Below are 24,227 nucleotides of genomic sequence, written 5' to 3'. Positions count from 1 at the left end.
TCTATATATACAGAGTTGTGGCCCTTTGTACATGTTTGACCCTCTATATACACAGAGTTATGGCCCTTTGTACATGTTTGACCCTCTATATACACAGAGTTATGGGCCTTTGTACATGTTTGACCCTCTATATATACAGAGTTGTGGCCCTTTGTACATGTTTGACCCTCTATATACACAGAGTTATGGCCCTTTGTACATGTTAGATCCTCTATATACACAGAGTTGTGGCCCTTTGTACATGTTTGATACTGTTGTTTGTCAGGAGGTCGGGGACTAAGGACCACTTCTAATATTTCACTTTGTTATGCAAGATATATAAAAGTAAGATATTTGGAAATGTATAAGTAATATTGCAATGGTTATTGTCTCATTAAAATAATTACATTGATTTTTCAGGTAAAGTTTTTAAAATCCACTGACCCAGAGAGCTACACCACAGGAGAAGCGGGACAGACCGACGCCAAGAAACCACAATCAAAGTAAGGCCCCAAAATAAACACTCAAATTCTAAACTGTCAAAAAACTCAAAGACCTTGTTGTGGTTTAGTGTTACTTTATCTTTCCCTTTTTATACGACTGTCAAATTTGATGGTAGTATTATGGTATGGCATTGTCCGTCTGTCCGGCGTAAACTTTGTTCGTCCGGCAATTTCCTCCTACATTTTTTCGACTGATCTATTTGAAATTTGGTATACATGATAATCATAATATGAAGTTGTGTCTTCCTAAAAAGAATTTTGATTAGACAATTTTTCCAAAAGTCATCACCCTTTGTTCATTTCAGTATTTGAATTTTGTCCCGAGATCTCCTACATTATCCGACTGATCTCTTTGAAAGTATATAACACTATATATCATTCGACAGGCGTATTTTGTGTAGCCCCGCGGTCCTCTTGTTTAGTAATTAACTACCTTATCACCATTTAAATTAGAATTAAATATTAAAATTAAACACCAAGTGTGTATATTGGATGAGGGAAGAGTGAATATAAGTGCTAATGTATAGCACTAGGTCCGAAAATATAACAGAAAAAATACCGTTATTTCTCATTTATTCATCACTTTCCGCAGAAAAGACCTGATAGCATCACAGAGGGAATACAAACGGAAAAAGTCTCAAAAGAAAGCTCAGCGTCTCAAACAGATGGAGGAAGAGAGAGAATCGGAGAAAAACAAATGGCTGGATTTCAACTCCAAGGTAAGCCAGTTAATATACACCTACACTATTACACTACAGCATTATCTATATTGTATATCTCATAGAACAGCTTTTTGGTAATTACTCAGTGAATACTGAACTCCACAAACTAGCCCTGTTTCCTCTGGCCCTGCTTCCTCTGGCCCTGACACCAGACTAGGACATTTTGACAGAGTGATGTCTGGTGTAGGGTCAGAGTGTCCTGCTCTATGAAAACGTGAAATTTTCCGACACCGTTTGGTATCATTGAGTTTTTTGGTGCTGCAACAAATATCAACTTTGACAACACTTTCCTCACACATATCGATAGGATTATTTATTGATCCAGATCAGCTCTGATACTCACCAACAGCTGCTAAATTCCATCATTAGAGTCCTCGGTTTTCAATCATTCAAAATTTCCCATCTGAGCAAGCGCCATTTTTGTGGGTCGTGGGGTGACTAATCAACCAACCGTCCTGATCAGAACCGAAAACGGAATATATTATTCTTGTTTGGAAGATTTCCGGACGGCAATATTGTTGATTAGTCACTCCCCAATACTAAACGGTGTCGGAGAATTCCACGTTTTCATATAGTAGTGCGCTCTGGACCTACACCAGACATCTATCTTTCAAAATGTCTTAGTCTGGTGTCACGGCCAGAAAAAACTCAGGCTATTCTCAAACCATACTTCATTTACTAAGCCCACTGTTGAAAATGTATGCATTTTAGTGATCTCAAATTTAAGCACATTATTGAATTTTAACTTTAAGTGCATTGATGAATTGGCACAATCGCACATATATATTATATATAATGAATAACAATATACAGGAGCTTAAATCAGTGCAGTAATAATTTATCATAATACCTAAACTGCAAAAGGCGATAAAATAGGAACACTACTGAAATTCATACCTTTACAGTCATTCCAAGAAACACACTAAATATATAGGATCAATAGTGTATTTAAAAAATTCTTTCTCAGAATTAGGGGAAAAGTGGTGCTTTGTGTATGATGTCATCAAAATATGTTCTCATCTTTTCCTTTTATTACTTGATACACTATAAACACAAACCAATGGAAAAGGATGTTACTAACTAGTATTAGAGGATTTATATATAACTGTTACTAACAGTATTTGAGGATTTATATATAACTGTTACTAACAGTGTTGGAGGATTTATATATAACTGTTACTAACAGTGTTAGAGGATTTTTATATAACCTTTACTAACAGTATTAGAGGATTTATATATAACTGTTACTAACAGTATTAGAGGATTTATATATAACTGTTACTAACAGTATTAGAGGATTTATATATAACTGTTACTAACAGTGTTAGAGGATTTATATATAACTGTTACTAACAGTGTTAGAGGATTTATATATAACTGTTACTAACAGTGTTAGAGGATTTATATATAACTGTTACTAACAGTGTTAGAGGATTTATATATAACTGTTACTAACAGTGTTAGAGGATTTATATATAACTGTTACTAACAGTGTTAGAGGATTTATATATAACTGTTACTAACAGTGTTAGAGGATTTATATATAACTGTTACTAACAGTGTTAGAGGATTTATATATAACTGTTACTAACAGTGTTAGAGGATTTATATATAACTGTTACTAACAGTGTTAGAGGATTTATATATAACTGTTACTAACAGTGTTAGAGGATTTATATATAACTGTTACTAACAGTGTTAGAGGATTTATATATAACTGTTACTAACAGTGTTAGAGGATTTATATATAACTGTTACTAACAGTGTTAGAGGATTTATATATAACTGTTACTAACAGTGTTAGAGGATTTATATATAACTGTTACTAACAGTGTTAGAGGATTTATATATAACTGTTACTAACAGTGTTAGAGGATTTATATATAACTGTTACTAACAGTGTTAGAGGATTTATATATAACTGTTACTAACAGTGTTAGAGGATTTATATATAACTGTTACTAACAGTGTTAGAGGATTTATATATAACTGTTACTAACAGTGTTAGAGGATTTATATATAACTGTTACTAACAGTGTTAGAGGATTTATATATAACTGTTACTAACAGTGTTAGAGGATTTATATATAACTGTTACTAACAGTGTTAGAGGATTTATATATAACTGTTACTAACAGTATTAGAGGATTTATATATAACTGTTACTAACAGTGTTAGAGGATTTATATATAACTGTTACTAACAGTGTTAGAGGATTTATATATAACTGTTACTAACAGTGTTAGAGGATTTATATATAACTGTTACTAACAGTGTTAGAGGATTTATATATAACTGTTACTAACAGTGTTAGAGGATTTATATATAACTGTTACTAACAGTGTTAGAGGATTTATATATAACTGTTACTAACAGTGTTAGAGGATTTATATATAACTGTTACTAACAGTGTTAGAGGATTTATATATAACTGTTACTAACAGTGTTAGAGGATTTATATATAACTGTTACTAACAGTGTTAGAGGATTTATATATAACTGTTACTAACAGTGTTAGAGGATTTATATATAACTGTTACTAACAGTGTTAGAGGATTTATATATAACTGTTACTAACAGTGTTAGAGGATTTATATATAACTGTTACTAACAGTGTTAGAGGATTTATATATAACTGTTACTAACAGTGTTAGAGGATTTATATATAACTGTTACTAACAGTGTTAGAGGATTTATATATAACTGTTACTAACAGTGTTAGAGGATTTATATATAACTGTTACTAACAGTGTTAGAGGATTTATATATAACTGTTACTAACAGTGTTAGAGGATTTATATATAACTGTTACTAACAGTATTAGAGGATTTATATATAACTGTTACTAACAGTGTTAGAGGATTTATATATAACTGTTACTAACAGTATTAGAGGATTTATATATAACTGTTACTAACAGTGTTAGAGGATTTATATATAACTGTTACTAACAGTGTTTAGAGGATTTATATATAACTGTTACTAACAGTGTTAGAGGATTTATATATAACTGTTACTAACAGTGTTAGAGGATTTATATATAACTGTTTCTGACAGTGTTAGAGGGTTTATATATAACTGTTACTAACAATATTAGAGGATTTTTATATAACTACAAATTACATATTTGATTGATCTCACTGACACATATTGCCTACTTTATTTACGTAATGCATAATACCTATCCCTATTGTCAATTTGTTTGTTAAAATTTGTTGAGTTGGTGTATGTACCAGAAAAATAGTACAACAGGATATGTACAAATGTTTTCTTGGTTCCCTTTCAGACATTTTCCAAAACAAGTAAGGGGAAAGTGAAAAAGAGTATATTTGCAACAACAGAGCATGTGAACGGCCGTGTGGGCGTGGGGACCTGTGGTGTCAGCGGACGACCTATGACCTCGTTTACACAACAGGAGAAATGGAAGAAATAAACTGATATATTTATATAAATCAAATTCTATTTTTTTGCCATGCTAATTACAGTCAAGTAGAGCATGTCATGTGAAGGGAACTGCTGCCAGTAACAATGGTGTCTGAAGGGTATAGCGGTTCCTTCATCACAGGCTTCAGTGGAGCAATCTCATTAACGGGCTTAGCTCTCCAAAAAATATTTTACTGTTTAGCAATTTTTGCAGGAAAAATCTCCTGTTACAATTACAGTAACATCCAATTTGATGCATCTGATGTACTTTGGTAACAAAATGAACAATTGAAGCACTGAAAACCTTAAAGTTTGTGATATAAAGTAAAGATCAGGTTTGATGTCTTTGACCAATCTGTTTTCAATATTGGCTATAATGGATATAAAAGAATATGCAATAGAATTGGGTGATCAGTGTCATCTGGTATCTCGGCCATTGTATGATTTTATAGGTCCTGTAGTTTCTGGTAGGTCTAGCTGGGAAATATGTGTCTTTGAAAGCAGAGGAATTAAACCTCATGTTACCGTCATCTTGATGGTTATACAGTGTCACCTTGTAAGCTCCATCACATTTGTTCCCAACTGTTCAGGGAGTGAAACAACTTAATTAATTACATGGGCAGTTTTATTGTCTCGTCGCCACGAAGTGGAAGCAAGACTCAGGTGTTGCTTTTCTGGCAACAGTGTATAGATTAAGTTTTTGCGTTTAAGTTAGTTTCACTGAAAGTATAAGTGCTAGACCAACCAAACTTGTCAGTGTTTGTTTCCATTGTTCAATTAAACTGCCTACATTACTACAGCATTAATGAGATTGTTAATGTTATCACATACAGCGTGAACATCTTAAAACCTGAAAGTTTTCAGCAGGCTGAGACCACCATTCTAAATTTTATGTGATGCAATTCTTCAAAAGAAGAAAGGTTTTTTTCCAACAATTACTAAACAGCTTTATTTGAGAAACACAAAATTTGAACTAGTCTGACAATAATACTATAGCTGTCATCCTCTTTCATTATGAATTAGAATAATTAAGATATATGATACACAGGTGAAGTAATGTAAGGAGGAAATATCTAACTCACTGTTCAGCATTATATTATAAACATTCTATTTCTGGTTGATATTATCTGCTGTGAAGTCCTATTTTTACACAGAGATAACAGTGATAAACAATGTGTCACTTCAGTACTGTCTGATTAATTTGTCTTGTGAGCTTCTACCTCTGTAACTCAATGCTCTCAACTTGCTTGTTGGGCCGCAGTGGCCAAGTGGTTAAGGCGTGCAACATTCTGCTACCACTTGCCCTCAAACCCTGGGTCGCAGGTTCAAGCCCACCAGGTCCTGGCTGTAGGTCCGTGGTTTTTTCTCCGGGAACTCCAGCTTTCCTCCACCATTAAAACCTGGCACGGCCTTAAATAACCATAGCTGTTGATAGTACGTAAAACCCAAACAAACTCAACCTGCTCTTTGGTCGCTACTCCATGAATAGTCAACAGATTTTTACAAGTCATTTTATTTCTTTTGCTGACTTGCACCCCAAAATAACCAAAAAAAATCCAGGATATTGCAATTAAATAAGTCTTTTATGACTGGTAAAAATATGCATGTTTTTAAAGATAGGTGCAATACAAGAAAAATGACACCTGAACAAAGCCTCTTCTGTACATATGTATGTAGGAGAAATGTTCTAATGTGAACAAATCAAATGTCTGAAACCTCCTTAAAGAAGTCAGCAGAACTTCAAACCTCCTTAAAGAATTCAGCAGAACTTCAAACAGTAATATGAATTGATTTGTGAAAGTTTGAATATCCCTTTAAACAGTCTGTCAAGCTACAACTAGACTTTACCGTAATAAATATAGGTGAATTGAATCTACTTGTAAGTAGAAACAGGTTCAGTTTTGTTCTTTTATTTTTCATTTATTGTACAATGTACATAACTCATCATGTTGGAAGTTTATGATCATCTTGTTTCTCATGTGCGAGATCTAGTATTTTGCGAGTTTGTGTGTAGAAGTTTTGAAAGAGATTGTTTGTCTAGGGAGAATGCAAAGCTTTCAAGTGTGAGTGGGAAGTGTACCAAGTCATTATGTTATAATCATGTCGATGTAATTATCATGTTTTGTACAAATAAAACATATTGTATGAAGAGATGTCAGGATTTGTTTCTGTGTTCAGTATATACAGGTATAGGACCAAAGTAGGCAGTGCACACTCGTTACAAATTGCAGATCGTTCCACTACTTTTGTCCAAATACTTTACTTGTGGTGTCAACTGTCCAGAATATAAAAAAATCAAAATCTTGAAGAATCTTTGGACTACACACTATATTGCTAATATACCAAAGTAATTTAATAAGGTGGAGGAGATACGGCTCTAACAGTGACGCTGTACTGTTCCCATAGATACCCAGATAATCCAGCACTAACAGTGATGCTGCACTGTTCCCATAGATACCCATGTGATCCAGCACTAGCAGTGACGCTGTCGTGTTCCCATAGATACCCAGACGATCCAGCACTAACAGTGATGCTGTACTGTTCTCATAGATAACCAGCACTACCAGTGATAGTATACTGTTTCCATAGATACTCAGATGATCCCAAATAGAAATCAGTACTGCTGTACTGTTCCCATAGACACCCAGATGATCCAGCACTAGGGGTGACGCTGTACTGTTCCCAAAGATACCCAGATGATCCAGCTCTAACAGTGACGCTGTATTGTGCCCATAGATATCCAGATGATCCAGCACTAAGAGTGACGCTGTACTGTTCCAATAGATACCCAGATGATCCAACACTAGCAGTGACGCTGTACTGTTCCCAAAGATACCCAGATGATCCAGCACGAACAGTGACGCTGTACTGTGCCCATAGATACCCAGGTGATCCAGCACTAGCAGTGACACTGTACTGTTCCCTTAGATACCCAGATGATCCAACACTAGCAGTGACGCTGTACTGTGCCCATAGATGCCCAGGTGATCCAGCACTAACAGCGATGCTGGACTGTTCCCATAGATCCAGATGATCCAGCACTAACGGTGACGCTGTACTGTTCCCAAAGATACCCAGATGATCCAGCCCTAACAGTGACGCTCTACTGTTCCCATAGATACCTAGCACCAACATTGACGCTGGACTATTCCCTTAGATACAAATGTACCTAGCGCGAACAGTGATGCTGGACTGTTTCCATAGATACCTAGCACTAACAGCGCCGCTGGACTATTCCCATAGTTACAAATGTACCTAGCACTAACAGCGATGCTGGACTGTTCCCATAGATGCCCAGATGATGCAGCACTAACAGTGACGCTCTACTGTTCCCATAGATACCAAGATGATCCAGCACTAACAGTGACACTGGACTGTTCCCATAGATGCCTAGCACTAACAGTGACGCTGTACCGTTCGCATAGATACCCAGATGTCCCAGCACTAACAGTGACGCTCTACTGTTCCCATAGATACCTAGAACTAACAGTGACGCTGGACTATTCCGATAGATACCTAGCACTAACATGGACGCTGGACTATTCCCATAGTTACAAATGTACCTAGCACTAACAGCGATGCTGGACTGTTCCCATAGATGCCCAGATGATCCAGCACTACCAGTGACGCTGTACTGTTCCCACAGATACCCAGAGGATCCAGCTCTAACAGTGACGCTGTACTATTCCCATAGATACCCAGATAATCCAGCACTAACAGTGATGCTGTACTGTTCTCATAGATAACCAGCACTAACAGTGATGCTGCACTGTTCCCATAGATACCCATGTGATCCAGCACTAGCAGTGACACTGTACTGTTCCCTTAGATACCCAGATGATCCATCACTAACAGTGACGCTGTACTGTGCCCATAGATGCCCAGGTGATCCAGCACTAACAGTGATGCTGCACTGTTCCCATAGATACCCAGGTGATTCCACTACTTTTGTCCAAATACTTTACTTGTGGTGTCAACTGTCCAGAATATAAAAAAATCAAAATCTTGAAGAATCTTTGGACTACACACTATATTGCTAATATACCAAAGTAATTTAAGAAGGTGGAGGAGATACGGCTCTAACAGGGACGCTGTACTGTTCCCATAGACACCCAGATGATCCAGCACTACCAGTGACGCTGTACTGTTCTCATAGATAACCAGCACTACCAGTGATAGTATACTGTTTCCATAGATACTCAGATGATTCTGCTCTAACAGTGACGCTGTACTGTTCACAGATACCCAGATGATCTAGCACTAACAGTGACGCTAGACTATTCCCATAGATACCTGTTGGTAACAGTGACGCTGGACTATTCCGATAGATACCTAGCACTAACAGCGATGCTGGACTGTTCCCATAGTCCCATAGATACCCAGATGAACCAGCACTAACAGTGACGCTGCACTGTTCCCATAGATACCTAGAACTAACAGTGACGCTGGACTGTTCCGATAGATACCTAGCACTAACAGCGACGCTGGACTATTCCCATAGTTACAAATGTACCTAGCACTAACCGTGATGCTGTACTGTTCCCAGATACCCAGATGATCCAGCCCTAACAGTGACGCTCTACTGTTCCCATAGATACCTAGCACTAACATTGACGCTGGACTATTCCCATAGATACAAATGTACCTAGCACTAACAGTGATGCTGGACTGTTCCCATAGATACCTAGCACTAACAGTGACGCTGGACTGTTCCCATAGATACTCAGATGATTCCAAATAGAAATCAGTACTGGTACTCAAACCTTGGTTACTTACAGAGCAAACACTGTTTTTGGGAAGATATTAAAATGGTTGAATTGAACCTCCTTTGGGCCAATAGAGGTTTGTAGTGATCAGTGGGATCATTAGGGATTTGTAGAAGTCATTGGGGCCACTGTTTTTTTAGAGGTTACTGGGGGTAACAAAGGGTCTAAAATGGTCAGTGGATGGGGCCACTTAGGGTTTGTAGAGGTCAGTTGGGCCAAGAGAGGTTTATTGACGTCAGTAGGGTCAATTAGGGTTTGAGGTGGTCATTACAGCCACGAGGGTTTCGTATAAGTCAGCGGGGTCACTCGATGTTTGTAGTGATCAGTGGGGTCCTGAAGGGTTTGTAGTGTTCAGTTGGGTCCCTTTGAGGTATTGTGGTCAGTGCCAGTGGGGCCACTATATTATGTTGATGATCCACCAGAAACATGTTTATCACCTTGGTTATTAAAGCATTCCAAGGAGCACTTTACAAAATGTAGTAAAGTAATGGTAGTAAGACAGTAAGAGAAATTAATCAAATCTGCACACATTCTTCTGCTTTTGGACCACTAACCACTGTTTTGGTATTGTATACATCAGTATGTTATGTGTAACAGGAGATGGAAAAATGCTCAGCCAGACCAGGGTTCAAACCCAGGACACTCTGAACTCTCGACACTTTACCAATAGAGCTACCTGGTCGCCAACGATCCACCCAGTCCAGTTATATTTATATGATGATTTATGTCACATTGTGAAGCTAATATTAGCGATTAGTAACATACATGTGGTTCATTCTCTACAGATAATAACTAGAAATTAATTGTAACAAAAACGTATCCCCCCCCCCCCATTAAACAGTTTAAAAGTTACAGCCAAGAAAAAATGTTCCTTAAAACTTTGCACTTATTTGACCTTTAACCTCAAGGTCAAGGTCACAGTGACCTTACAACAGTGCAGTGCACATCATCTATGGGTGATGCAGGTATTCTTCAGGTTTGATCAAGATATCTTTAACAGTTTAGAAGTTATGCCGTGGACAAACTTTGATATAAAAAATAAACAAAGGGCCATAACGCTGTATATATTTCAGTGCGAGAGATTCCACCTTCCTAACATACATAAATATGGTAAGTTTGGTCAAAGTAGGTGAAATAACATGGAGAATATGCTCCGGACAAACTTTGGTATTAAAATAAACAAAGGGCCATAAGTCTGGATATAGTTGGGCACGAGACCTAATTCAAGTGCACTGCACACCTTCTGTGGATGATGCAGGTATACTTAATGTTTGATCAAGATATCTTAAAAGGTTTAAAATGTATGGCTTGGACAAGTTGCAATTAGAAGAAGAAGAACCAGTACATGTACTAATACAATGTCTCCCTTCATTGGAAGGGGAGACATAATTAAACACCAAACAAGTATGATAGTTTGTACAGATTCATTTATTAACAATATTTACAAGTGATGAGAGCTGTTCCAGAATTGATTGTACAAGATCCATGAAACATAAAATAGATATTGAGGATTACCAAATATAGGAATGTTCCTAAAAATATCCTCAAGCTACTGCCCATTCACACCTCCACAAACTCACACACACACACACACACATACAACTAATTCTGGAATAGCACTGATGGTGAATTTGATAGCAAAATGAGTAAAATATATAGCTAAATGAAACCTGGTACACATTTTAATTTTCGTAATGTAACGGGATGGATTGCGTACTCCTTTGGTGACAGAACATTTATGTTGAATAACATCAGTCCCTGGTCATTAGGTTCTGAGGTCCCAGACTTGCTTTATGTAGGTGTACCAACATGTCTGAGATTCCCAAAACGTATACAATCTATCAGCCCTGTGTTCTAAACCTGATGGTAAGATTACAATCTATCACCCCTGTGTTCTAAACCTGATGGTAGGTTATGTGTTAGGAAGCTATGATGATATATGGACACCAAACAATGCTAATGTCACAGTACCCAAATCAGGGCACTTGAAGAAAAAGTATCTAGAAATTTATATGCTGTGCAAAGAAGTATTTTTAAATTGAAAATATTGATTTAAAGATGCTGATATACCAATGAAACTTTATATGAACTTTATTTACTGCCACTTATGGTTACAATCAGTTTTAGTTTGTAAATAATGACGAAAATGTAACGTTCTAAATTGATGTGCCATGCGACGTTATTGATTTTCAATTTTTGTATGTGGTTTTTCACAATTCTACTATTTTGGTGGTTTGGAAAATGAATTCTTTCAAAATGACCCTTGACTCTGATACATGTATAATTTAATCTTGCTTGTAACAAGCATTTTCATTGACTTACAAATTTATGTTATCAGCCCATAACGTAAAAAAATGACGACACTGTTTATAACGATACGTCAGCGCAATAATTTCTAAGAGAAAAGAGTCCATCAATAAAAGTGGATTTCAACAGGGATTGTGTAAAGTAGATTAAATTATAAGGATTAACTTGAATATATTTTTCATGCTATGGAAACACTGTTGATCGAGGTCTGATATTTTCCATGTTATGGAGCTATAACACAAAAAAACGGAGTGTACTCTCATCATAAACCGCTTCGCGTTTTATTTAGAGTACACTCCGTTTTTTTGTGTTATAGCTCCATAACATGAAACATATTCAAGTTAATCCTTAAATATTCCAAAGATATGCCATGTTCTGCTAAATACTTTTTTCATTTCCAAATATAAGCCAAAACCGGTAGGGGTGTCCTGATTTGGGTACAGCTACACCTGTTTTGCGATTACATAACCATGACTATATTTCCGGTTATATTTATAGAACCATGCGCCGGATATATCAATTTGTAATCAAAGTGAAAAGATAATGATATCTATTTAGGAAAAGTGAACTCATATTACTGGGATCGGTACTATATTATGAAATACATCAATTTTTCACTAAGAAGTGTCCCGATTTGGGTACTGTGACATTACAGATGAGAGGTGATTGATTAGTCTCCCTGAATCACTTTAATGAATATTTCTTTGAAAAACAGCATTCAGTGTGTCACACTGCACTTCAGGGACACCACATCAGTTTAAATCTCCAATCAAAAGAAAGGGAAGATCTGTCCAGTATGTGGTAAACTGTGTTGTGATAATACAGCGATGTCCCAAACTTGTTATGTACAATATAACACGACATGTTCGTGGGTACTTTCCTTCGTGGTTTGAAGCCTTTAAGATGGCTTTGTGGTACAAACTTTCGTAGATATCCTATGTTAACAAACAGTAGACACATATTTGTGGTTCAATAGAAACCACGAAAACCACGAATGTTTATACAAAACAAACATTTCGTGTTATACAGAATACCACTTTATCCAGAAGTCATGCTGAGACAATGTACTGTGATATCCCAGACTTGTTTTCAATATTTTCTCTTCTGTATCTGATTCAGTTAATGATTGACAAATGTCCTTGAAATCAATAAACGATGACAAATGTCCTTGACATCGGTAAATGTTGACACATGTCGTCTACATCGGTAAATGTTGACACATGTCCTCGACATCAGTAAATGTTGACACACATCCTCGACACTAGTTTATGTTTTACACACACTTCCACACTAACATTACAAAGTTGTATCATTCTATCTCTCCTAGGAATATCTTCTTGTCACTCGAACAGGAAGCAACTGAAACAAAAAAAGTCACGTATAAGTCATGTGATCACAGAAGTCATGTGATCACAGATACAGCGTTCCTGTGATATTTGTTTCCTTTATAGTTCATTTTTTTTTACTGTTTATTCTGTATTTTACTTTCCTTCTATATTAACATTTACAAACTAATGACATATGTATACTTAGGAACATTGCCATCTACAATCACTGAAATATAAAATATCTTAAGTTATTTTTACATGTCAAGACATTTCGTTTATTTTGTCTTTTTTCATTCCGAAATTTGTATTACCAGTCAAACCCAACTATACGACAACATGTGATGATATGTGTGTCATATTATTTAAATGTGAATCTTTCATCCTTGAACATTGAGATAAAGTCAATGCTGAAACTAATACCAGGACACTGAGGTTAAATGAAACCTCAATGTAATGTTTGCAAATGTTTTTACGAAGGTACTCGTCAACCTAAACTATCTGAACCCGGCAGTGTATCAACACATACTCTAACTACAGCCACATATACTGAAAACTATCTGCACGTTCTTTATTAAAGAAAATTTCAAACCAAAATAAGAAGTAGAACTTCGCCTCGTGAGAACGAGATACAACTTTATCAAATGTTGCTAAGGGAAATAAAAGAAATCAAAGATAATGTATAATATAGAATTTCCAATGTTCACCACTTACTGATTGGTTCTGTTGGGTGGAAATCCACGTCGTTCACTGACCCAGCGTGACCAGGCAGCTTGTAGAGGATCCGACGTGTGGTCGTGTCCCATACGTAAACGTAACGGTCACCTGACCCAGCCGACACCTTGCTTCCATCCGGAGCCCAAGCACATTTCAAGAGATTCTAAAAAAAGGAAATGTCATTTGATTCCCAATTATCTGATTTGATTAGAAACAATAATAGTTTCAGCAATAACTCCAAACGAATTTTATCAATTTCAAACATAATTTTTATCAATGAAATCGAAAAAAAACATTATTTTACAGTGTTATAATCTCTATAATGTCATTCTACTTAGGGAATATCACGTTGTTTTGAGTGGCTATACTGGCGATTAGAACATGAAATTTGATTTGAACTCGAGACTGATAGGCGGAATATTTGGATTGTTCGCGGACGTCCGGTTACAAAAGTTTATACCACACATTTGGCACCCCTGTAGGTGGGGAATCGGGGAAAAATACACCTGTTGTTTCCCACTGCATGTATCGTAGGAGGCGACTAATGAAGGAACCCCTTGTAGATTTGGGGATTTGCTTTGTTGTCCTCTATTTGGCGACACAAAAGTGACCATAATAAATCTGCTGCAAACCATTGCAATATTTGGGATCTTTATCTTTCATTTTACTCCTAAATTTGAGAACGATCCTTCCAGAACTTTCTGAGAAAAAGCGATAACAAACATTAACTGTCAAAATCCAACATGGTGGCCTGTTGGCCATTTTGTTTATCCGATCAGTCTCAAAAGTAAACATGCACAACTTAAGACTAAGGTGAACCTAAATATAAAATTTGAGAAAGATCCCTCCTGAATTTTCTCAGAAATAATGATAACGAGAATTGTTAGTGATAACCAGAACAGGCCACGGAAGGACCACGGACGAAGGGAGATTTGAATAGCCCACCAATAGATGATGGTAGGCTAAAAATGAGTCACATGGTATGAGTCACATGGTATGATTCTGTTGCCATTTTTAAATTTGTCATGGAGATGCTTGACAGTTTGTTTCAAATAATATTGAACAGCTTTGAATTAATCACTCAAGTGACTAAGATTGTTGAAGAGTTGTTCCATCTTTATCATTGTTAATTGAGGTAATTTCAAATTTATGTACAAATCAATTGTCATCACTAGCCATGTAAGACAGGGTGTCACAAAACTAGAAAATTTACAGTACAAAGGAAATTAAAGTGAAAGGTAAAGTTATTGTCACATACAATAGTGATTTGATTATAAGGGATTTGACAGCCACACTCACCGACAAGAGATGGAGAAGATTGAACCCTCTATTATGATGATCAATAGGTATGCTCCTCATTTCCTTCAATTTGTTCTCATTCATATTGTATTTACAGATAACCATCACACATACCAAAGTTTAACAAGCACAGACAAATGTGACCTACTCACCTTTTCAAATGTATGTTGATGTCCCTGTAATATTTTCACACATCGCTCCTGTGGCGCGAACGGTCTGATGTCCCACACTCTCACTGAAATAATGGAGAAAGCATAAATACCAGAGTGATCTATTAAACGGTGAAGGTATAATGGTTTTAAGTTTTAAGGGCTTCTTGAAATACTTTACAGTGGTTTTTGGGGCAGAGATATTTGTTTGGACTCAAGCTTTTCCTGTGGGAATTTACTCATGTTTTGAGAATCCACTATCTCTCCAAGTGATGAATTTACCAAATTTTTTAAGATGTTGTTCAGATCTGGCTTGAAAAAATCCTACAAACATCATTTTTTATTATACTTCAAGGTGGATAAGCAGATTTCAGCCATATTTGAAATCTGTTATTTTTTCACGAAAATGCACTTCATTTATATATACAGTAAAAACATGATCAACCTTAAAAAAATACATATTAGAGAAAAAAATCACACAATATTGGTGTGAGGGAGATTGGGTAGAATTTCAATAACAATCCCCATCCTCCCACCTATCTGTGATACTGAATAACACGAAATGTGTATAAACATTTGTCGTTTTCCTGGTTGCTACGGAACCACAAAACTTTACAACTGTTTGTATATATGGGGTAACCAAGAAAGTATGTACCATGACACGATCTGAATAGCTCTAAACCACCAAGGAAAATACCCTCTAACACAAACATTTCATGTTATCCATTAGACTGTCAATTGATGTTGATTATACGACACTGTACCTGTGTTGTCCATGGAGTTGGAGAGGAGATAGGATCCGTCAGGACTCAGCTCCATCCCTGTCACTGTGTCGGCATGTCCTCGCAGTCGGTACAGCATGTCATTCTTCCTAAGGTCCCAAACCTGTCAATTTCATACAAAACATTACCCTCAAGCCCTAATACACAGAAAACTGTAAGGTTTCCGCACAAAACATTACCCTCAAGCCCTAAAACACAGAAAACTGTAAGGTTTCCGCACAAAACATTACCCTCAAGTCATAATACACAGAAAACTGTAAGGTTTCCGCACAAAACATTACCCTCAAGCCCTAATACACAGAAAACAGTAAGGTTACTGCACAAAACATTACCCTCCAGCCCTAATACACAGAAAACTGTAAGGTTTCCGCACAAAACATGACCCTCAAGTCCTTATACACAGAAAACTGTAAGGTTTCCACACAAAACATTACCCTCAAGCCCTTATACACAGAAAACTGTAAGGTTTCCGCACAAAACATGACCCTCAAGTCCTTATACACAGAAAACTGTAAGGTTTCCACACAAAACATTACCCTCAAGCCCTTATACACAGAAAACTGTAAGGTTTCCGCACAAAACATGACCCTCAAGTCCTTATACACAGAAAACTGTAAGGTTTCCGCACAAAACATTACCCTCAGACTCTAATACACAGAAAACTGTAAGGTTACTGTACAAAATGGTCAATGATTAAAAAGATAAAGTGCACAAAAGCATTGTAGGGATTTGATTCTTTGCTGTGACCTTGACATTGGATGTACAGGTCTAACTCCCAAATGGGGTTTTTTTGGACAAAAAACAAAAACGTATGAAATTTCATCCTATATTCGTCATTGATTCAGTAGTTATATTCTAGACAACTGTGACATTGTTTGAGATCCTAACTTTGTCTCCGTCATGTATGTGTGCATGGGCATGTGTACAGGTGTGTGCATGGTCGAGTGTACAGGTGTGCGTGTACATGTATGTTTGCATGGGCGTGGGCATGTATACAGGTGAGCGTGTGTACATGTGTACAGGTGTGCATGTGTACAGGTGTGCGTGCTGCATACATGTATGTTTGCATGGGCGTGTGCATGTATACAGGTGAGCGAGTTTACAGGTGTGCATGTATACAGGTGGGCATGTGTACAGGTGTGCATGTGTACAGGTGTGCGTGTGTACAGGTGTGCATGCTGCATACATGTATGTTTGCATGGGCGTGTGCATGTAAACAGGTGAGCATGTGTACAGGTGTGCATGTGTACAGGTGTGCGTGTGTACAGGTGTGTGTGTGTGTGTGTGTGTGTGTGTACAGGGGTGTGTGTGTGTGTACAGGTGTGCATGCTGCATACATGTATGCAGAATGTGCATGCGAGTTGTTTATTACCCTNTGTACAGGTGTGTGTGTGTGTGTGTACAGGTGTGCATGCTGCATACATGTATGCAGAATGTGCATGTGAGTTGTTTATTACCCTATATCCCCTTCATTGTTTATTACCCTATATCCCCTCCATTGTTTATTACCCTATATCCCCTTCCCTTCATCTTTCTTCTCATCCTCTCCCCCTCTCAAGGTACTTGTATTTATGTGTGTCTGTCGGTCAGATAAAATAACCTTTTTTTTCGTTTGGAAAAATATCTATAAAGTATTAAATAAAATAACTAGAATGGTGTTTCATGTCATTAACAAAATTACTGAAAATTTAAATTTTGTCTGAGTGATTTTTTTTTAAATACTTTGACTCTCTCTTTTGACCTTGATCTTCAAGTACACCACCAATCTATATCTTGTTATCAGTATTCTCGCTAAGATTTGAAATAAGTGGTTGACTTTAAAAGAATAGTTGTTTGATTGTTCACATGCTTTAAGTTGTGATGTATACATATTCTGAAGAAATAGCTGGTTCAAAGTTGAATACCGGGCAACTTTAACTTTTAAAGAGAATACTGGTTATATGTTGATCGTGAAATGAATAGAGTTTCTCTTCCTCAAATCGGTTTGGTAGCCTTACAGGTTAAGGGCAAGTGAGCTAAAAACAAATATTTGCACAGACAGAACCAAATAGTTCAATTATCTTTTTAAAGTTTGCGGAGAGTAGCTGAAAAGTTATGGCTTAAAAACTATAAACGCCAGATGGTTCTGTATCCTCTGTATTATTGACAGCTAAATTGACAAGGAGCTGATCCCTCCACGATACAAACCTTGATGTCATTGTCGATTCCCCCGGAGAGGATTTGTTCGGCTGTGTCGTTGAAGGTACATGCTGTAACCTGGTACGTACTCTGAAACGTCTGTATTACACCGCGCTTCCTCGAGTCCCACAACTGTAACAGGCAAGTATATCAATCAAAAACCTGACATTAATGGAAGTATCCCCAGACATATATCAAATAGGTAATTAACAATTATAATTACTAGTTATAAATTAATTAATAATACCTCAACTATCATTTTATAATTCAGGGTTTTTCCAGCTGTTTTGGGAAAGGGCCCCTCAACAGGAACTGGGAAAATATCATCAGCATATGGCAAAAATTGGGAATTTTCGTCAGTGTTCCCTCCCATCAGTCCATCAGGTTTTGGAAAAATAAAACCTACAATGTGATTTGCAAAAAGTTTTCCTCTAGATGTTTCTTACAGTGAAATGTATAGGAAGAAATTAACACATCAATTTTCAGTGTTTTTGTTTATTCAGTTTCAAATTTTCATTATTTATGTATTTTGAATGCTCCGTCATGTACGGTAACACGACTGGAAACTTGTATAAACATGCTTTTTGATTCAATTAGGAAAATAAAAATTGATATTGGGGAAAATGCAGGGTAAGTTTTCAATTGGGAATGAGTCCCTGTACCAGACCCTATAAACACCTGGCAAAACCCCTGTAATTATACAATTCATTGTGTGGAAATATAACAAATTCGAAATAAAACCAAAATGATTCAAAATTTACATGTAAATCATTTTATATTACATCACCAATGTTAAAATTTTGCTTTTTTCCCTTGCACCGTAATGAGAACGATTTTTTTAATACAACATAATAATCAAAGAAGTCAAATGTGAATGGCAAAATTAAAACTTGGAGGATATGGACTTCACCTGTGTTACTGTGTATGACAAAATATTTCTGACATATAATATATGTACTAAATATTTGAGTATTTTCTTCAAAATCCATGGATTTGTTAAAACCTCTTTGTGTTAACTCTGTATTATTGGGTCACTCACCTTTATTGTACCGTCGTCACTTCCACTACAGATTAGCTGTGGACCTCGTCTGGCCACGTTTACTGAATTCACAAAACTCTGGTGACCTTTCAACTTCTTGATGCGCTCACCAACCTCTACGTCCCATAATGCAACAGTTTTGTCTGTGGCGGCCGTAAACACTGTGCTGTAGTAACAATGTTGTATCTTAATAAAGTGACTGTGTCAAGTATAAATTATTACACATTACATCTCCAGCACACACGCAGGCATACACACATAGGAAGATATCAGCCAGGGGGCATAGGACTAGTAGTTAGGGCCTGATAAGGCAGCGCCTGCAAATTCCTCAAAATTTTAGTGATTAATGTAAATGCTTATTGTATTAATTGTATATCTATGTACTGTAAAGCGCTTAAGAGTGGCTTATGTTAGCTAGATAGGGCGCTATATCAAATGCTGTATATTATTATTATATTCTAATACTTTCCTAAAATTTTGAATGTATGAATCTTTGGCATAAAAAATAACACTTCAAATAATATAAATGAGCTTTCCTCTACGTTAATGTAAATTAAAGTTAAAGCATTGTGCTGTTGAGGACATTTTTCGGGGTAATTTACCACTGTGGCTGATTCTAATGACATTGGGAAAATGTAACAAAAACAAATAGATGGTGTAGCAAGGTTGCTTTTGTCAGTTTAATATTTCTCAGATTTACACAAAAAAAGATTTTGAATCACATGATAATTTTTTTCACATCTCATGTTTGTAAAATAGAAGCCACTGTATTAAGTAATGTGTACTTCTGAATTAATTGGTCAGATATAGTGTATATTAATACATTATCAGTATCCAAAATGAAAAGTAATAATTATTGTGTCAGTATTTTACTAGTTACAATTAATGGATGCAATCCTCATGAGAGGCCATCCTGTACAGGACATGATGAGCTCTTATAACATTTTACAGGAATTCTAACTATTTTCATTTCTTCATGAACTGTGATAGTGGTGAAAATCAATAATTATTACACAAAAAATCTGTAAGCAAAATTTTGCTAAAATTTACTAGTAACCATAGGATTAATGAACTTCTAGAAAATAAACTGTATCATACATAAGTGTATTTAACTCATTCACCCCTGAAGTTTCATAATGAACTATTCCAACCTTTGAATTGGAAGAGTTCAAATTTGTCTTCAGGGGTGAATGAGTTAAGCTATTTGAATTGGCCCTGGTGAGATAATAGTGACTTACTTTCCATCGGTGGAAAACTGAAGCTCCATCACAGCCCCGGTGTGGCCTTTCAGGACTGCAATATTTTCACATTCTCCATACACAAGCCAAAAATCTGTGGATAAAAAATGTAATCAATGAAATTATCTTCAATTATTAAAATGACTTACAGATTTACATTTCTACAGTTTATCTAATATTGAATTCTCACAGCAGTTGCCCTCAAACAAACAAACTGTAACTTATATTGCATCAAAAGCAACTATGCTGCTTATACCGGTAACATCAAAACTTTAAGAACATGCATTTCAAACCTTTATTACAAATCATTCTCATACATACATTTCCTAAGTTACCTTCGACTACTGGGTTTGAAGGTCATGTGTATTCAACATGTGTTTTGACTCAATATTTTATGGAAAATGTGACTTCTGACAACAACTTCAAAATGTGTGTTATACATAGCAGTCAACCTCAATAGGAGGCAGCTTTGATTTGAGACTCCCTCATTTTTACCAAATTTTACGGATCTCCTTCGAAACTCCCTCATTCAAGTCCAAACTCGCACAAACTCAAAATCTATATCCTGTGGTCAACTGATCTCCCAGTTACTCCAGGGTTAGGGTTATGTGAAATGATCATAACAGGTGTGTCAGAATCAAATGAATCGTTTTTGGAGTTAATTTGATAAATAAAAAGGGAAAGATAGATGTAGCAAAGCATTTTCCCGATCGCATGATAAAGGTATGAGGCTACCTGCCTCACCACGTGGTTTTTCCCCGGGTACTCCGGTTCCCTCCCATATTAAGACCCCTGCACGCTAACATTCGGGTCAACAAGAGTGATTAATATAAGTTATACTGTATAACTTGTTTCATAATTGTTGTTAAATAAAGTATTTTCAGTCATGTTTCATGCACTTTAATTTCTCCCTCAATGGAAATGTGGAATGACGGAGATCTTCCTCATTGGAGGTTTCAGAGATTGACACCTATGGTTATATGTCCCCTACACATACTTACAAATCAGCCTGTCAAATCCAGAGGAGGCAAGAAGTTGTCCATCAGGAGAAAATTTAGTAGTGAATATGTCACCTTCATGGCCCGTCAGTAACATGATGGGGGCTTCAAGGTTAGAAAGTCTTGGTGGGCCCTGTAAAGAAATTTAAGGCTAAATGATAACGACTATCAAGGATGCATCATATAAAGTTAACTGAAATCAATTAAGATCTGCACAGAAATACCAACCTAATTAACAGCCTGCACTCTCACAAAAATATTCCAGAAGTCAATTGACACCAAAACCCTATTACTTAGGGATTTTTTTAAAACATCAACATTAAATCGATCAGTCACACGAACATGTAATTGACACCGAGTAGAACCACGTCCACGTCCGTAGGGTCTGGTAACATGCTCATTTAAAGAGTGTGGCTGTCGGAGTTCTACAATATAATACGGTCTAACTGTGTTCACCTATGCGAAGCCCTACCCTACGTACACATATGTGACACAGCGTATAGCTTCGTAAATTAATTTCACGATAACTCAATCATTTTTCAACAAATCTACCTGAAGTTTGGTATAAAGGTGGTTAATAGTTATTTGAATAACATATCTTCTGATGTCGCTTACTTAATCAATTAATTTTAGAGATATAATTTGAAGACGCTTCACAATCTGTAGAGTTTTATTCACACACGTGTGCCACACCTTCGATCATAATAATAATCAAAATAATCGTTACTCAGTCATTTATTCAAATATCTACCTGAAATTTGATATAAAGGTATATCATAGATATATGAATAAAGTATCTTCTGATGTCGCTTACATTAAAGGTTATATAAGAGATATTGTCTGAAGACGCTTTACGATCTGTAGTGTTCTAGTCACACACATGCATGCCACCGATCATAATAATAAATCAATCATAATTTGATCATTTTTTCAAATATCAAGCTGAAATTTAGAATATATATCAATAAACGTCTAACTAATGACATATCTTCTGATGTCGCTTACTTTAGCAAGTAATTTTAACGATATTATCTGGCGACGCTTTCTTCACTTTACATGCGAATACACACATGTGCCACGCCGCGATCGTAAAATTCAATTCATCATTACTCGGTCATTTTAACAAATATCAAATTGAGATTTGGTACAGTGGTGTATTATAGTCATATTAACAACATACCTTCTGATGTCGCTTACTTTATTCAGTATTTTTAAAGAATTTGGGGCATTGTTGTCAATTGGAGACGATTGTTGTCGGTTGAAGACGCTTTTAAGGAGGACCCAGCGCCACGCTTCGCAGTCGGCAAAATCATATCGGATAGAAAAAAGGACGACCAGCGACCTCTTATGTTATAGGAGTAGATTATTACCCATATGCGCCCAACCTGATTAATATATTCCGCTCCTCAGTAGGCCTAGATGTTAAAATGAGGAATATTTACAAGGAAGTAACAGAGCTCAACTGATTAAGTGCATATGGTTCCTGAATATGCGTTTTTGGTAAAGTTGTTTCAGTCATGCATTTGTTTCTTATGTTATGTTTGGCATCAGTGTTTACGAATTCAACTTTCATGTTTGCTTACGGTTTGCAACAGGGCATTCTCTTGACTTATTAAATCGACCACCATGTCGGTTCTTGGCTTTTTACTCGGCACTAAGGCCCCATCTGTGAGCTTTCTTTTATAATCCATCGCACTGTCAACAAAACAAGACGCATGAAATCAGAAATCACCAAAGAAAGCGTGTCGGCACCGGAAGTATTGATGATCGAGATCTAGGTCAACAAACGGCTTTGAAAAGGAAATGGGTTGATACTAAATTCGGGACGTTTTGACTTATATTAACACGAATCTAATTCCATGAAATTACTCAAAATCTTGTTGTTATGTATATTAACTTCGAATTACGTGATATTATGTAAACCAAAAGCTGTAAAAAATATTATTGCCATGTAATAAAAAAAAAATAAGCAAAGAATGATCGCTTATTCTTGTTACATTTGACGTGACACATGGAGATGCAATCGGGAACCGTCGGCACTTTCCTTAAACGAGAAAATACTTTAAATAAGTATTTTCTTGTTTACGGAAAGTGCCAACGGTTCCCAATTGATGGAGATATTTTTCCCTCAGATATATCAGGGATGTGTACACATCCCTGGATATATTACAAAAAAATGCAGGTAATTAAACTGAAAAGGTATAACATTTACCTATCGCCTTAATTTATAGGTGATGCTAGAGAGCGAAAGTGAGAGAAGCCCCTGGATATCGATGATGCGGTTAATTAGGTGTGCAAATACATGAGATGGGTAATACCAGAGACATGTAAAGCCATAGATTGGCAACTCGCGCAGATCTCGCAAACGCACGCATGAGCCTATTGTTCTCGAAGATCCGTCGCGAGACTTGCATGGGCTGCAGTCATGCATAAAGGCGGTATCGGCTTTCTTTATGATTTTGTTTGATAATTTCAAGTTTTATAAGTATCGGAGACAATTTTATATATGATAACAGAATTCCACCTGAATACTGAAATATATGTTTATAAATGTAGAATATACGCAATCTAATTAAAATTATATCTTCACTACGTTTCTGGTAATACACAAGCGAAATCACAGTGGTGTTGACAGTCCTATACAGTGTACCCAGAACAAACAAAAAAGAAATGAATATATTCTAATTAAATATGATCAAAACAGCAAAAATCTCAAAAACCGCATCAAAATCGGCCAGTCCAATGCCGCGATATGTACGATTTTCACCTGGTTATACTCGCGGTGAATGGGACCCTATCGGC

General features: G+C 36.4%; 2 protein-coding genes across 2 annotated transcripts in view; one reads left to right on the top strand and one right to left on the bottom strand.

Moving 5' to 3' along the window:
- Nucleotides 1–6,780, top strand: part of LOC110445363 (survival of motor neuron-related-splicing factor 30-like) — a 16,032-nt gene extending 9,252 nt beyond the window's left edge. Inside the window, exons 5-7 of the mRNA XM_021489935.1 lie at nucleotides 400–482; nucleotides 1,075–1,201; nucleotides 4,491–6,780. Of these exons, the coding sequence (XP_021345610.1) occupies nucleotides 400–482; nucleotides 1,075–1,201; nucleotides 4,491–4,637 (357 nt within the window). The 3' untranslated portion in view covers nucleotides 4,638–6,780. The remainder of the gene's footprint in view (nucleotides 1–399; nucleotides 483–1,074; nucleotides 1,202–4,490) is intronic.
- Nucleotides 6,781–10,802: 4,022 nt separating this feature from the next.
- Nucleotides 10,803–23,196, bottom strand: LOC110445362 (U5 small nuclear ribonucleoprotein 40 kDa protein-like). The gene is made up of 9 exons (XM_021489934.1): nucleotides 23,009–23,196; nucleotides 21,429–21,558; nucleotides 20,428–20,521; nucleotides 19,190–19,355; nucleotides 18,160–18,282; nucleotides 15,955–16,075; nucleotides 15,194–15,276; nucleotides 13,740–13,905; nucleotides 10,803–13,059 (listed from the first exon to the last, which is right to left on the bottom strand). Exons 1-9 carry the CDS (start codon nucleotides 23,114–23,116, stop codon nucleotides 13,010–13,012), a joined length of 1,041 nt encoding a protein of 346 aa, XP_021345609.1. The 5' UTR covers nucleotides 23,117–23,196; the 3' UTR covers nucleotides 10,803–13,009.
- Between the last annotated feature and the right edge of the window lie 1,031 nt (nucleotides 23,197–24,227).

Source organism: Mizuhopecten yessoensis, unplaced genomic scaffold (genome assembly GCF_002113885.1).
Source record: "Mizuhopecten yessoensis strain PY_sf001 unplaced genomic scaffold, ASM211388v2 scaffold2249, whole genome shotgun sequence".
NCBI lineage: Eukaryota > Metazoa > Mollusca > Bivalvia > Pectinida > Pectinidae > Mizuhopecten > Mizuhopecten yessoensis.
This window is presented reverse-complemented; position numbering and strand designations above follow the sequence as displayed.